The sequence below is a fragment of the Lepisosteus oculatus genome, chromosome 2, assembly GCF_040954835.1.
Source record: "Lepisosteus oculatus isolate fLepOcu1 chromosome 2, fLepOcu1.hap2, whole genome shotgun sequence".
Classification (NCBI taxonomy): Eukaryota; Metazoa; Chordata; class Actinopteri; order Semionotiformes; family Lepisosteidae; genus Lepisosteus; species Lepisosteus oculatus.
Genome location: NC_090697.1, coordinates 52290333 through 52306822, shown reverse-complemented (window position 1 = coordinate 52306822; position 16490 = coordinate 52290333). Strand labels below are relative to the sequence as shown.

Here is a 16490-nt window from a genome sequence, read left to right as displayed (position 1 = left end):
TGAAGTAAAGAAGCCCAAGGCAAACACTGAACCCAGGACAGCAAAGCCACGTGACAGTAGCATTAACCACTATGTCATCATGCCTCACAAACATGACTAGATGATGGGTAATCATCAATGTCCAGTGTTGAAAGGTTAGCTAGAGTGAACCTTAAATTGTTTTTCCTATTCCCCATCACTACCCTCAAAAAAAACAACAGAAAAAATATAGTCAAGTCAAGAAAAGTTAATTTACACACATTTGGTGGTGGCAGTGGTGGGGGTTTGAGCAAGCGATACATGCTCTTCATGAAAACAAACCCCAGTTGCGCCTTAAACATTCATTTCCTAACCAGCTACTGTTTAAAGCCCTTGACAAGCCAAGGAAACTTTGAGGTATAGACATGACATGTCCAACACAGCAAAGCCAAAATGATAATGCAAACGACAGCTGCAAAAGTAAATCATTGTCAAGTAATGGATGAAGAGACAGACTCACAGTTCGATGGCTTTATTCCACATAATGACGTAGCCTGAGAGGGTGAAGGACTCCACATTGACAATGTGAATATTTCCTCTTTCTGTGCCAACATACAACCATTTACTCTGGAAAGGCAGATGGCAAAAAGTTATCCTGCAAAACAAAGAAAGACATTTGGCACATTTTCAGTACACAGCATACAAGGAGTTCAACATTTACGAGACAGCTAAGAATTGCAATTTTAGCAACTAAAAATGTCAGTCTTGTAACTGTAACAAAAGTTTATAAAAGAAACTGAAAATTAAATGTAAGGAAAAACAGACATTTGTTTTTAGAACTGATATTGTTTCTATTTATCTTAAGGGCATCTATACCTTAAAGATTCTAAACACATGTATCACCAAATTATGAAACAATGTAAGTAAAAGGCTAGTCAATGCCAACATAATAAGAAATAGTTTTAAAAGACCACAGTCATCATCCCACGAAGTGCTCTGATGAGCATAAGATAAGACAAAACCTCACACTATTAGCCAAGCTCTAAGAGCTTGTGTAAACAGACACAAATTAAGCTTGATCAGCAGCACCACATACAGTACATAACTTGTTTGCTGTTAATCAGTATATCCAGAGCCTTCCAGTTGTACTAAAGATTTATCATAATCACAACAAAATTAAAATTTTAATGTGACATGCAGTCAGTCTTTCCCATTTTGTAACCTTACACAACATGTATACAGGCTGTTAAAAAGTGCACAGTATTTCAACTTACAGTAGAGGTTAAGTAGTAAGAACAATCACCTTCACTGCTCCTTTGTTATTTTCTACACAAGTTTTCTTCTTGAAAAGATGAAATGGCAGATTCATGGATCCTGGTTCAGTTTATTTCAACAAAACGCCAAACGTTATATATTAATTGAGATTGCTAGCAAAATATACTGTAGGACAAGATTCTGTTAAAGAATCCAGACTTAGTATTAGAATGCAAATTTGAATTAGTAATATTACATCACCCCTACAACACTTTAAACACTGAGAAAGTAAATGATCATTAACTGTACATTGTTACAATATGTGACAAAAATGTACAATAATTGTAACAAAGTAACAATTAAAATGTGATTTAAATAGAACACCTAATATTAAAGCAAACATTAAAACTATACAAATCAAAAATGGTATACAAACAGGAGGGAAATGTACTTCAGAGAAGTACAAAAGAAAAGATGGCAAGAGTGGAAAGTGGTCTGAATAAGAAAATACATATAAATATTCATATAAACAGCACTGTGAGCAACTGTAATAAATGCTATCAGAGCAGAGTTTGACAGATACTTTTATTATTAATTATATTTCTCTTAATGTTTTTTTGAAGAGATTTTTAAAACTGTGCGTCTTAATTAGTTTAATTATGTTATCTGGAGCCCAGATTAATGTACAGGAGGACCTCATGCCTTTGGGGACTACAACGCTTGCACCTAGGAACAGGACGTTACATGTTTCCCTGTGTAAGATATGCATATTAATTTGAGCTGAATTTTCTTACATCAATCATTTTATATAATCAGTTTGTTAAATAATTAAATTCTTAATGAAGATCACAACACAGAAGGGATATAAAGCTGACAGCAACTTCTAATGGCAACATGGTACTGTGTTTCATGGTACTGTGTTTACATATGTCTGATATTTTAGCCTACCTGAATATGATCACTCAAAAGATGGCCAAGGAGTAGCTTTTTTAACCACAGAATACTGTAATTTGCTGATCCCTGAAAGCATTAGACCTTCTATAAATAGTCTATGAATAGCCTTCCACATTTGCTTATTATTAATGGTTTGTTTTCTTTACATTTATATGAAAATAAATAGTTATAACAGGACTATGTGGGAAAGCCATTTTACATAATGGCTACAGCAACAGTGCTATGAGAGTTAACAAGTGACAGAAAAGGACTGGAATCAAACAATGTGACAAGAACTGTCGACTGCAAAGATAAACGCAGTAACTGATCATGACAAAGACAATGACAGTATTAAGTACTGTATGTTGAGTATCAGGTACATACATAATACTGATTATTAAACCTTCACCGTTACTCACGTTCTATCAACAAGAAAAAAAAAAGACATTCTGAAGTAGCAGTGCCAGTAACCCTATACTGTATGTCTCCTTCTTAGCAGATGTTGTGCAAGATACTACAGAGCAACTACATTCCTCCTTCAGATCACTGATGCACACAAATGTTATCCTTGTTTCTTAGAAGCAAATCATTAAGACATATGTAAGGTTCTCGATTAGAAATGGACTGGTATGACTGGTGAGCTTGGAATACTATATCTCCTTCTCATCTGCTTCTGTATTTGCAGAATTTATAACCTTTGTCTATTTGACAGTCTGACTTTAACATTTGAACTTCTGTATAGACAGCAGATTAAGTGCTCCTGAATGTTCCAAACTTTCAACAGCTACGTTTGTTCATATATTAGTATTATATTGTTTATACCTATAATATGTCCTGAGCTGTGACAGTAAAATGAGCTACCCATAGTTCTGAACTATTTGTGAACCCAAATTTGTTCTCTTACACTTATAACTCTGTGGTAAGAATTTGAAAAACAAATCCCTAAATTCATATAATGCATGTCTTTGAAGTGACACTGTATATTGGAATGGCTGGAACACTGGACATTGTGGGAGATGCCACACAAAGCCACATGACTGACACAGCTTCATTACAGTCATGCAGCTGCAACCAGTGATGGCGGCTTGGATGAGCAGGCCCTCTTGCCTGCTACTAGACTATGAGCTCCCAACAGACAGCTGGGAAACTTTGTCAGAAATGGAAAACCATGTTTCCAGAGGCAGCTCTAACAGCTTGGTGATTGAGAAAACAAGTAAAGGATATTGATGCTTTAGAATGTTGTTTATTTTAATAATTTAACACTTTCTTCCTAGAGCTAGAGAAACAAAGTGCAGGATAATGTTGGGGTTTTTGCAATATCTGTTGGGTTTTTTTTTAATGACAATTTAGGACCCATTTATTTGGTGTACGACAATTACAGGATTTTTTTTTTCTGGTGCTTTCACATTTTTATTTATATATATTTTTTAGTTTTTGAAAGAGCTGAACATCAACTATTTTGCTTTATTCTCTTGAGACCAAAGTTTATTTTCATTCATTTTACAACAAAAATAAGATTAGAAAAATGTTGAATCTCTTCATCTTTTTAAAATGTATATTCTGTTTCAGATTTACCGCCTTCCTGAGAGAAGTGGGTAGGTTAAAACATTTTTGATATATGATTTGTAGAAAAGTCTTTAAATAGTTTTATTTACTTTAAAATAATTTCCCAAAAAGGTCTCTGAAGGCTTTTTTTTTCATAAATGGTGTCACGACATTTTTCCCATTACAGGATTTTTTTTTGTATATGACCAATCCTTGTACTTGCATTCATTGACAAATTAACAACCTCTATAGTCTAACAACTAACTACCGTAGGTTGAAGGGGTGTTATATTTTTCCTAAAATAAGTGATAACTGAGGAATTAGATAAGATAATAAGAGCATCTGAGAGGAATCATCTGATATACCTCAATATAGAAAACACTCAGTAAATGTGAGATATTTTCTTTGAAACGGAAAAATGATCCCCTTTTCTCTTGTGATTTCAAATGTTTCAGCTTACTGAACTTGACAAAGCCTGCTGTTAACCCAAAAGCAGCACCAGAACCCTATTCAAAGCTAATCTGCACATCAACCACGTGTTGTCTCATTTTCTTTCCCCCGGGTTCGAGCCTCAGTCGGGATGGGGCCGACCAGATGCGGCAAGGGCGCCCACCTGAGCCCCCGTTGCGTTACATTGGTGTCAGAAGCGGGGTGGGATAGCCCTTCGCCAGGGACGGCGATTTAAGCGGGGGAGAGTGTAACGCTTATGGCCGACAGGCAATGTGTAAGAGCCGGTGTACCAGAGCAGGTGACGTCACCGCCCTTCCCTGTGATAGCAGGACTACAGCTACTGGGCCGTAGAGAGATCTCTCTTTAGCTCATGGGGCTAGGTCGCTGCAGAGAGACGCGGGAGTCCCGGGTTCGAGCCTCAGTCGGGATGGGGCCGACCTGATGCGGCAAGGGCGCCCGCCTGAGCCCCCGTTGTGTTACATTGGAAACTAAGCCACCGGAAACAATAAATGTCTTAAAACTATTTAGCATGAGCTCAAATAGCATCAGACCACACAATAAATTGTTGTTACCTTGAAACAAAATGTGTCTATTTCAGTGCAGTCCGAATCAACAAAATGCTATCTCAACCCTCCCAAAAATTGCTGCTTATTAGTAAGAATAGCAGTAGAGGCTGCAGTATTAGAAAAGAGTGGAGTACATGACTTTCCTTTAAACAATGTGTTGCTGTATACTGTAATGACTTCCACCTTTAACTTTGAAAGCTGTCCCCTAAAATCTGTAATAATGTAATTAATATATAATAAAAGTGAAAGCCAGCAGCCATATCACCCTGCAACTCACAACTGGCAGCCCACTAAAGCTAAGCAGGTGTGAGCCTGGTCAGTATCTGGATGGGAGACCTCCTGGGAAAAACTAAGGTTGTGACTGGAAGAGGTATTAGTGGGGCCCAGCAGGGGGCACTCACCCTGCAGTCCATGTTGGTCCTAATGCCCCAGTATAGTGACGGGGACACTATACTGTAAACAGGCGCCATCCTTCGGATGAGACGTAAAACCGAGGTCCTGACTCTCTGTGGTCATTAAAAATCCCAGGGCGTTTCTCGTAAAGAGTAGGGGTGTAACCCCGGCGTCCTGGCCAAATTTCCCATTGGCCCTTACCAATCATGGCCTCCTAATAATCCCCATCTATGAACAGGCTTCATTACTCTGCTCTCCTCCCCACTGATAGCTGATGTGTGGTGAGCGTTCTGGCACACTATGGCTGCCGTTGCATCATCCAGGTGGATGCTGCACATTGGTGGTGGTGGAGGGGAGTCCCCATTACTTGTAAAGCGCTTTGAGTGGAGTGTCCAGAAAAGCGCTATATAAATGTAAGCTATTATTATTATTATTATATGAAATTCAAATGCTCTGGTCCTCCAAGCTTACTGAATTCAGTTCTAATGCAGGAAATCCCATCAGGGGGTTTGCACTTGCAGTGATATCATCTGTGAGTGAAGCATGGAATACCATCTGCAGCAGGTTTACAACACAAAGCACTGCATTGGAATAATCTTAACTGGCCTTATCTCCACTGTGGCAAGACAGCAATCAAACAACACAGCTGCCATCCAGAAACACTACCTGCTAATCTCAGATGAAAAGCCCTGGTGGACTAATGATGGGGCCAGAGGACAATCTGTGATTTGCTGTTTTGAAGAATCTCAAACAAATCTTGGCAAAACACCATGAACACGAAAGTATTATAAAACAGGCCTACAATTCTCAAACATGCAATTTCATGGATTGTCAGAACAACTAATAATAAGTGGTATGAATGAAAAAAAAACAGTATATGAAAAAGATTTTTCAGCAATCAGGAACTATACGCTAAATTGATACACTACAGACTACAACCATCCATTCCTTATCAGTAAGTTGCAACCTGGAGACATCCTCAAAGCAGGATAACACAGTGGACAAATCGATTTTAGGGCAGACAGATCCAGGCAGACATATAACTTAACAGACACTTAATATACTGGCCAGCAAGGCTTTTGGAAGGTGAAGAAGAGCAAAGCAAGCTGAGAAAACCCATAGGACCGTAGGAAGAACATGCAAACTCCACACAGAAGGCACCACTGTCTGGAGCCAAACCAAGACCAAAGAGCTGAGAGGGAGAAACAATAATAACTATAACTCTGGGGTGCCCACATTGGCAATTCATTTATTAAAATTTACTTCAGAAAAGTTTTTTTTTAGTTTTCTACATTTTGTTTACCTTTTGAAATTGTTGCAATCTGAACAACAACAGAACTTTATAGCAAAACCTACAATACTGTTCTGGCTTCAATTCATGTTAATGAATCATGATAACTCGAAAAAATCTAATGTCTTCAATTCCACACGCATCTGCTTTTTTAGAAAACATTCAGTCCTGACATGATTGCAACTGGTCTACTTCAGTTCAGAAGCATCTAAGATAAAGTGTATCTCATCCAGCAAACCACTAAGGTAAAAGACTTGCTTTCCCCAAAGGACACTAGAATATTTTTCTATTAATAACAGACAACCTACAGTAACTGAGTTATGTAAACACAACACATAACAATTCTCTCAATTCGAAAGTTGGCAGTTCTTTAAGCATAGCCGGTTTGTGTTTAATATTATCTGGCAGTGTAGTATCATACTGCTTCTACCTGGAAATACTTCCAGTAAAGTGACCAATAACAGTAGGTACTCTTTGAAGATGACATCCACATACAGTTAAATGATCATTTCTGCAATTTCCCTCACAGGATCAATAAAGTATCTATCTATAAAGTCACTGTCAATTGAAACAATCATATTAAAAACTTAAGTAACCCAGACAAGCATATTTATTATATTTATCCCAACTAGTTTTCATGCACTGCATGACAGGTGTTTTAATATCACCACTACGGCCACAGTAAATTAGCAAGTCGATTCCACTTTTTCCTGTTCATTCACTTCTAACTCAGTAACTGTTTGTAGAAGCTACATACTGGCAAAAATACGTTTTTTGAGAATGTATTAATATTCATCAAATCTGTGTGTATTTGCATATCCTGCCAGTGGCACTGACTGATGAAGGGTTTCCCTTGTCAATTTGTCTAATAAAGAACCACTGCTTATGAACAATTAACAAGGTCAGATTTCAATTAGAGAACGAAGAAATGTCCTTGACAAAGATTTTGTCACAGATGAAGCAGAAATAACTAATTCAAATCTAATTTGGCTATAAATAGTAAGGTTTTAAGCTCTGACAGGGTCAAAAGAAAAAAAAGAAAATGACATGAAAAGGGCAATGTTTATTACATGACATTTGCAACACTGCCATAAGTACAATAAAAGTATAGTATTAGTTAAGAATAATCACCATCTTCAGAAAGCTTCTTGCTCCCGCTAGGGGTTGCAGGAACCCAGAGGCTGAATGCACAGGGCGCCAGGCAGGACATTAGTACACTGCCAGGCATACACACAAGCACAAACAGACATTTTAGAGACACCAATTAACTTATCCAGCATGTCTTTGGAAGCCAGGAGGAAACCCAAACATCTGGAGAAAATCCACGAAAACAACATGGAAGCTCCAAATGGAAGGCCCAGTTCAGAAATAATTCTAAATATCCAAAAATCTAAACTAAACTAAAAACACAGGTCTACAAGATTTATATCGGTGATGAAAAAAACTTTAACCTGACCGTTTAACATTAAAGCATCTCAGAGTGCAAAAGAAGGAATGTCAAGATAGAAATGTGACGCCCAATTCCAGGGAGCAGTCAATACTGTAGGCAGCTTTGTGCATTGTACCCTTAAATCCCATTTAGCCAGTTCACAAGCCAAATCAACTCAAGCCTGTATAAACTCGTAAGTTTGATTCAAGCTGCTGGCAGGGGAGAACAATATAGACAATAGCAATACACACAAATTTAAATCAAATGTGACATCTTGTCACCAAACCTGGCTCCTTCCTGGCTTGTCCCCTGGCAAATAGCAGAACGGTGGCACTGTGGCTAAGGATCTGCGCCCGTGGCCGGATGGTTGCCTGTTCAAATCCCACAGCCGGCAGAGGAATCCTACTCCCTTGGGCCCCTGAGCAAGGCCGTAAACCTCAGCTGCTCCAGGGGCACCGTTTAAATGGCTAACACTGCGCTGACCCCAAGCTTCTCTCTCCCTATCTGTGTGTCTCATGGAGAGCAAGCTGGGTTGTGTGAAAAGACAAATTCCTAATACAAGAAATTGTATATGGCTAATAAAGTGATCTTAAAATTAAGTGATCTTAAATAGAAGAGACTGGCACAACCGTTAATGCAAAATGAAGGAGCTACTGCTTCATTTTCAACAAGGATTTTCAAAAACAATCAGCAATCTATCACAACAACAGTGCTTGTTAAAACAGGCCAAGGATACAAAAAGAAAGGCATGCAGGTGACTATTCTAACCTACCAGCTACCTTCCCCAGAAAAAAAACATTAATATCAGTAACTACCCTTCAATTCAATGTTCTTGTGTAAAGATTTCTTCTTTTCTTTATATTGTTCAATCTGCTGAAAGCCCAGTCTTCAGCACAACCACTTGGTCTCAGACAAGAGTCCCTCACTCTAGTTTGTCATACCCTTATATACACTGATTATAGCCCTTTAGTGAAAACATCTGTCTTCAACTAACTCTGAAAATCCCTCAACTGTCTACAGATATCATGTTTTTATATATCCTAAAGATACTTTCTGACCCCTTCTGATGATCTACTGTATATACATTATACTTCACATAATGGGGAAAGTTACAGTGGGAAAAGACTATCTTTGGTCCATAATAGACACCCTCTATAATTTTACCGCCTATGTTGTGAAACAAAATAATTTCTCAGTAAAATAAACTTGATTTTTTTTTATCAATGAAACTACTAAAAGTATTCCTTTATATTTAATATCTGAGGTTATTCATCAATCCTCAGAATAAGAATGCAAAAATACAAATACATTACAGTTCATAAAGCAAAAACAAAACTACTGTCGACATTTTTAGAAAATTACTCTAAGAATTATGAAGTGCTGAGCTCATTGCACTTTACAAGCAACACAATGGGAAAGGTAGAAGAGATCAGTTTTTAAAGTAGGACATTGCTTCACATTGCAAGACCGATTGTACTTGTTCCAGATCTTGCATATGATCAAATACAGTGAGAACGTTTAAAAGATCCAAATACAGAAGTAATAATGCAGGCAGTAATACAGTATGGTTGTGTAAAGTCCATACCTGTATATATTTATATTTTCATGGAGGGCTACAGCAGAGAAAACTTTTAAGAATGATTAATGGATATGTGCATTGATTCAAAGGGTAAAAAAATGTATTCTTCCCCCCCTCACTTGACTAGATAATACACAACAGAAAAGGCGGATCTTCATTTTTTTTATTAGCAAAAGAGTAAATTATTTCCGATGACTAACTTATCCCATTCTGCTTTGTAGTAAGATCATGTAAAACAAAGGTTTTCCTTTCTTGCTGTTGAGGAACTTTAAAGTGTTGACACAACTGAAATGTGAGAGGAATACAAAGTGCTTTGATGGAACTGGCATAGCAAAGGGGAGCCAGAGTCTTTAAACCAGCATGACTTTGCAAGATTTTTCAATCAGCTAAATTCAGGCTTCTGTTTCTGTGAACTGAGAAATCATCTTAGCCTTTGTATGTAGATACCTTGGTTCTGGAGCAGGATACATCACTCATAGTCACTTTGAAGCACAGAACTTAAATACTGCAGTCTTTTACATTTTCTACAAAGTAATGCCTTAACATGGTTTATATTGCCATTTTTAGAGGAGTGAATACAGAAAAATTACCAGAGTGTTACGACCCCAAGTGTCTAGGGGTAAAGGGGTGTAGTATTTAGGATTGTTTTTGGATGCAGGTGGGTTCTGGTGAGGGACTTGGTGTTGGTGCAAAAGTGATTATTTTAAGGTGAATAAGTGACTGGTACGTAATAGGACACAATAACACACAGGGAGAAGGAACTAGAGCGGTGCCAAAGAAAAGAAAATAATAAACAAAATGGAACTGGCTAAGAAAGTGAGGGAAAGCTGACCTAACTACAAAAGAAAACCCAAAACACACAGTCTTCGGCATCTTCAAACACCTTAGCTAACCTTCACTTACTACCCAAAACCATACAAGACAAAACGGCATTCAACCATCCTAAACTAGTGTTACTAATGCAGAGATCAACTACGTGTGCAGAATGTACCCAACAACCTAAACTAATCCTATACACAAAAGTTCACACGAATACCAATAAGTGAAAATGAGAGTAGACACGAGTAACAGGGTACAAAAGAACACAGAGGTTGATACAATACATCTGGGCAAGGTAATGGCTAAATAAGGATAAACACACAAACTAAAGTACAAGGAGACGACCACAAACCAACAAAGCTGAAGCTATATGAAAACACACACACACACGAAGCGAAATGAAGCCGAAGCAAAAACAAAAGCGAAATGAAACCGAAGCAGAGCCGAGCAGGACCGAAGTCAAACGAAAGGCCCCTTCATTCTGAAAACCACCAAGTTATATACTGAATAAGCTGCGTTCTGATTGGCTGAGAAGTTAATTGAAGATGATGTAATACGGAAACAATGGTGTAATGATGGACTAATGGGGGAGGGAGAACAATCAAGGTCAGGAAGTGTGGAACAGGGCAACAAAAACACACATGGACACACTGGGACGTAACAAGAGCTTTTCAGACAGTTGGCGGGGTGCCCTTCATCTGACTGAACTATAGGCCTAAGCGGCTGAAAAGAGTAGGCATTTTCATTATCAAGTTGGTTAGATCCAAATTGATAAGTCAAACTCAAACTTTTTTTAAAACAACTTCCCATACCCTGTAATGCTACCTAATTTGGGTTTTCTTCTCTCTCATCTACATTAAGAACCACCATTAGCGATCATTAATTTTCATCAGAAATAGTGATACATTGGTGGGGATGTGATTATAAAAGATGACCCATGGCAATACATTTTCTCTTCAGTGATCAGTGCTCCAGACCTGTGCTTTAGGGCTGGAAATTTGCTGTAATGTTATCTAACTGACCCATATCACTAAAAGCCCCAAATAATGTTGCTTCTCTTCAACAAAAGCTGTTCTTTCTCATTACATTCCTTCAGGGTATTATTGTTACATTATACCCTTCCTATCAGAAGTGCATAATCTATAACAATTATAATAATAATAACTTGCATTTTATCTAGACTTTTAAAAACTGCATCTAGTAAGAAAGTAAATTGTCACTCTAGTGAAACAATACAATTAACCAAAGACAAAAAGAAGATATTAAGCATCCCAAAAACAGAAGTATGCATTGTTATTTTACATTAAAAAAAAATCTAGGAGTATTTAATGTTTTATTGTTTTAAAAGAGTAGAAGAACTGTGGTTTTAGAGCTGTGGTTATGTTTTTTTTAAAGGTATTTTCTGTGTGAAAACGAATGACCTACTTTGTAATATGTTCTCATTTTTACACAATAGATATACTATCCAGATAACTGGCACCAAAATGCAAAAATGCATTTGAATCAAAATGCAAGCTTCTTATATGTTAAGAGTTCTACAAAGCTACATGGCATATAGCAGTGAGAACATTTCTTTAAAATGTTGGGTCATCAAAGAATTGTAGAACATGTAAGTCACCTCAAGCATGTAAAATGATTGTCCTTTACCAGGTGGGCTGGTAAGGCCGCTGTAGTGATGTCAGAATGCTCTATAATTATAAAGCATTGTGTAGATTCCTAGCATTGAAACCAGATGCAGTAAAATGCAACAGTAACGGGATAAATTAGAGGACACTCTTACTAATGCATAAGAAAAGCAGTGATAAAGACATGTTTTGCAGTGGAATAGAGAAATAAATCAAGAAAATTTTAAAATAAAAAAACTAACACCCAAATAATTTACACTATAATATATGCTGAAATAAATTTTGCATCAAACAAGCTTTAATGCCTTTTAAGCCCAGTGGTTAAAGAGAGGAATAGGACCTAAAATTTTAACAAACACTTCCAAAAAGCTGTGCACAAGAACTTCAACAGCAGAAAAGGTAATGAGTGTTATCCCACGATGACCCACTTCAGAGGAATGTCATTGCTCTGAAAGGGAAATAGCACAAAATCGAATGCTGCTGACGAGTGAGAAAATTGGAAATGCTAGCATATGAAACCAAAACTAAGGAAACTGGTCTACACAAATAAGCAGCTTCATGTTTAGAAAAAAAAACTATTTTTTCTTCAGAACATGGGGAAATAAATAAAATCAAGAGGTTCCTCCATGCCTGCCTAGTTTTACTGCTTCCCTCCTCTCTAGTTTCTCTTTGCTTGACTCACTAACTGGTTTCACATATGAAATCCACCACCTGCCTTTTAGACCTCATCCCCACTGCTTTATTTCCATCCTGTTTCACTACTCTTTGCTTCATTGCCATCAATATAATTTATGAGTTCTTGAGCACTGGTGTGGTATTATTATCTGTGACATAAAAACACAGACGACTCAAAATTTACTTAATCTAAACTGATAAGACTGAAGTCATGCTTATTGGCAGGCCCCATCAGCTATCCAAATCCAATTCAGGGGCTCTATCTGTTGATGGTACTGAGCTTCAGTCTAAATTGAAGAACTTGGAGGTGATATTAGATCCACGCTTGATGTTTGACCTACAGTACATGTGAAACATATTGCCAAAGCATCTTCCCTCCACCTCAGAAATAGTGCCAGACTACTGTACACCCTATGTTGTTGCTTACTGCTGAAATGCTGATCTACCCATTTGTCTTCTCTCGAATTGACTACTGTAACACTCTACTCGCTGAGGTATCTAAACACATATTGAGCAAACTACATTGTGTCCAGAATTCAACAGCCAGAATCCTGAACAGGTCTAGTTAAAGTGATCAAATTACTCCTATCCTGGAGTAGTTGCACTGGCTTCCTATCAGGTTTCATGTCAACTTCAAAATCCTCATGCTCACTTATAAGGCTCTGCATGGCTAAGCACCTCAGTACCTGTTTGAGCTACTGTTATCCCACTTCCCACCTCACAGCCTATGTTCATCAAATTCTAGTCTCCTATCTGTGCCCCATCTACACTCTATGGGTGACTCATGCCCCAGAGCTCTGGAACTCTATCCCAAAGGATATCAGTCACCCTCCCTGAGCTGGTTCAATTCAAGACTCAAAACATTCTTTTTTGAAGGGCTTTTATTTCACTGGTTCAGTGTGCCCCTTTTCGTCTACTGTATTCCAAACTCCCTTCTACTACCTTCTCTCATTTGTATATTCATTGTGTATTTTTCATGCATTTTTTATTTTGTCTTCTTGTTGTACAGTAAGGTGCTTTGAGAAGCCAAAGGCACTAGCTAAAACATAATCAATTGGCAGCTCACTGGTGTAGCTGCCCGATACTGCCACTTCCATCTATATCAGTTCATCTTTTTATCACCTATTAAGAACTGTTTAGTCAGAAATCAAGGAGCAAATTCTTAATTACCACTTTCAAAAGACTGCATGTACTGTACTGTTGATTTGTATGCTAATGTTGATGGATTTTTTTTTTTAAACCAAGAACTGAGTGCTGAAAAAAATCTAAACAAGCAAGCACATCAATGACTGGCAGCAATAAGCACTGGTGATTAAGGGCCCAGTTGGAACAAAAACCAGAAGAGACAAGAGTATGCCAGGACAAGAACCACAGCTCCAGGATATCTCAGAAAACTAGTTTATAATTCAAATGTAGTTAGTGTGCATCAGTTAGTGCAGTGTTTCAGAAGTATGGATGGAGAACAGTTTGTCAGAAATGTGAATAAGAATACTGTTCGCGACTTTCTGCATACCTTCAAATACCCTATAATTCTTGGACATGTTTAGAGATTAGACAGTGCAAATGCTCAAACATAGGGCTCTGCAAAATCAGCCTATTTCTGTACTGTTAACCACAATCAAAATTAGGGAAATCACAAAAAAACAGCTCTTTGGGACAAAGACAAACCTTGAATTTGAACATTAGCAGCATGATTAAAAAACCGCCACTGCTGCACATTTTATGAGTGGTGCCTCAGAGTTTAACTAGCAGAAACATTTTACAAACGCTGTAAACAGAATATTCAGTGCAATGCAATGCCCTCAAAAATACTGAACTTAATGCCTATTCATCATTTTAATGCAAAGAAATGCTTAGTCTTCTCCCAGCATGGGTTCCATATTTTAATATTTACTGTTAGTGATCACTATTTTGGTGCGATAGCTAAAAACTTTTATAGAACTATTTTTATGTACATGTGAACTCATTAGATCCCACTAAACATGAAACAGTACTGCAGTGTGGACGCACTGAGTCAGACTAATTATTATGTAGTTATGTAGTGCAGACAGGGCCTTAATGTCAAGCCCACAGTCTAGTATTTACCCTTTAACCATGCCAGTGGTGAAGAGACTAACAAGTATCATGTGCATAATTAGAGATAAAGCCTGAAATTTAACCCATTCTTCTTTTCTATATAATTTAATTTGTATCACAAATCTGACTGTAAAAATACTCAGCTATAAAACAGATATGTTTTATCACATGAAGATAATTTTTAGAATTGGATTTGTGGTTATGTTGCAGAAAAGCAATAGTGAAGGAACATGCACTTTCATTTCTCTGGTAGAAACAGCTATGGCCCATTTTTTTAAGCTTGCAGGGAATGAAGTAATTTCCCAGCCCTTCATTTTTAGTTCAAATGGCCTTGAAAGATAGAAAGTAAAGTCACATATAACCCTGTTACTATATTTGCTTTGGCAGAAATAACCTCCCTAATGTTATCTTGACAGTCCTAGCTGTATACAGTATGAGAAGTATAGCTCCTGACTGTCACACTCACTGAACCTCACATAACCTAGGAGGCAGAGCAAGGGTTAAGCTCAAAGAAGCTGTCTGATAACAAGCCAGATTGGATAGGATGTCAGACATGTGGGAAACTGTAAAACAAACTAAGATTACAGTGTTTTAAGGGAGTTTTTTTTAAGTATTCAATACACTTTTTAAATTCAGTTTTGTTCTTACATTTTTCAGTCTTTTATTAGAACAATATTTCATCCAACTGATAAGACAACAGAAACAAGATAATAACCGATAGACTATAATGTTTTCAGTACAAATGGTTAAAATGGTTATTAGGCACACACATTTAGAAATATTGAGATTCCACAATAAACTGTGGTCAAAACCTTTGAAGAAGTATCAATCAAGTATTGAAAAATCAACTACAACAGATTTATAATATTAGACTCTGTGTCCAATAGATAATGCCTGAAAATGGACAAGGTTTTATTAAGAAATAACATTTATAAACAAATTATGCACACAATGTAAACTGTAATGTTTTGTAATGTGTATGGAATTCTGGCCTATAGCACTACATGGGTGCTTTCAGGTTTTATGGTTTTAAATAAAAGAAGTAGTTCAGTAACTACTTCTCTATCATAAACACAATGATAAGAGTTTATAGATTTTCTAATATTGTGTACAAAATTTGTATATTACACTTTCTCCAATTTGTCAAAATACTAAGATATATGTGTGTGGATGAATAAGTTGTTATGGTCCTTAAAAATTACATCGCATTTTAGAATTTTAGTGGCAAAACCTCACTCACTTCATTTGTTTGATCCATTTCATGGAATAAACTTTTATTTTCTTAAGACTACAAATTTGAAATGATCATAATGAAGAAGGTCCAATGATAATAAATGCAGAGATGACAGAGAAACATTGTATTTTTATTTTGATAAATTAAATGTATTGGGATTCGCAGTAGGAATTTTACTACAGGACAGGGTAATAAATCATTTACCTCGTCTCTTTATGAACTGCAGTCTTCAGAAAAAATGGGTTATGTAATTTATTGAGCATTCAGGGAAACCTAGACATGGTAAGATACTGAAGACTTTGTGAATTTGTAAAGAACTGTGAATTCTAATTAGAGTTAAAATTTATAAGAACAAAACCATAGCCACTGGCAGCATGACTGCTTTTCTTTCCATTGAATCAGCACTTCTTAAGTTCTAAGGTTTTGGCAGTTTTGCCACTTGGCTTCCAGTATCTCATTTTTACACCTGGGAATCAGTTGCCATTCCAGGTAATTTATACCTACCGCATGGCCAAAAATCAGTAGGAAAAAGGCTCAAATTTGTGGTAACAAAAAATAGTATTAATAATATTGTTTAATAAAATGATATTTGCATAAAAAACATTTGAGAACAAAATGTAAACAGAACACCTTTTCATTAACTGTATGAATAAATTTGTGACT

At 37.0% G+C, this 16490-nt stretch overlaps 1 protein-coding gene across 25 annotated transcripts in view; it reads right to left on the bottom strand.

The window, feature by feature from the left end:
* LOC102692053 (syntaxin-binding protein 5) overlaps window positions 1–16490 on the bottom strand; it is a 219130-nt gene that overhangs the window by 138848 nt on the left and 63792 nt on the right. For 24 of the 25 annotated variants that reach the window (XM_069179015.1, XM_069179018.1, XM_015347544.2 and 21 more), the window contains exon 5: window positions 479–613. The exons of the other annotated variant lie outside the window; for it this stretch is intronic. In XM_069179015.1, the coding sequence (XP_069035116.1) occupies window positions 479–613 (135 nt within the window). The remainder of the gene's footprint in view (window positions 1–478; window positions 614–16490) is intronic. 25 annotated transcript variants of the gene reach the window in all.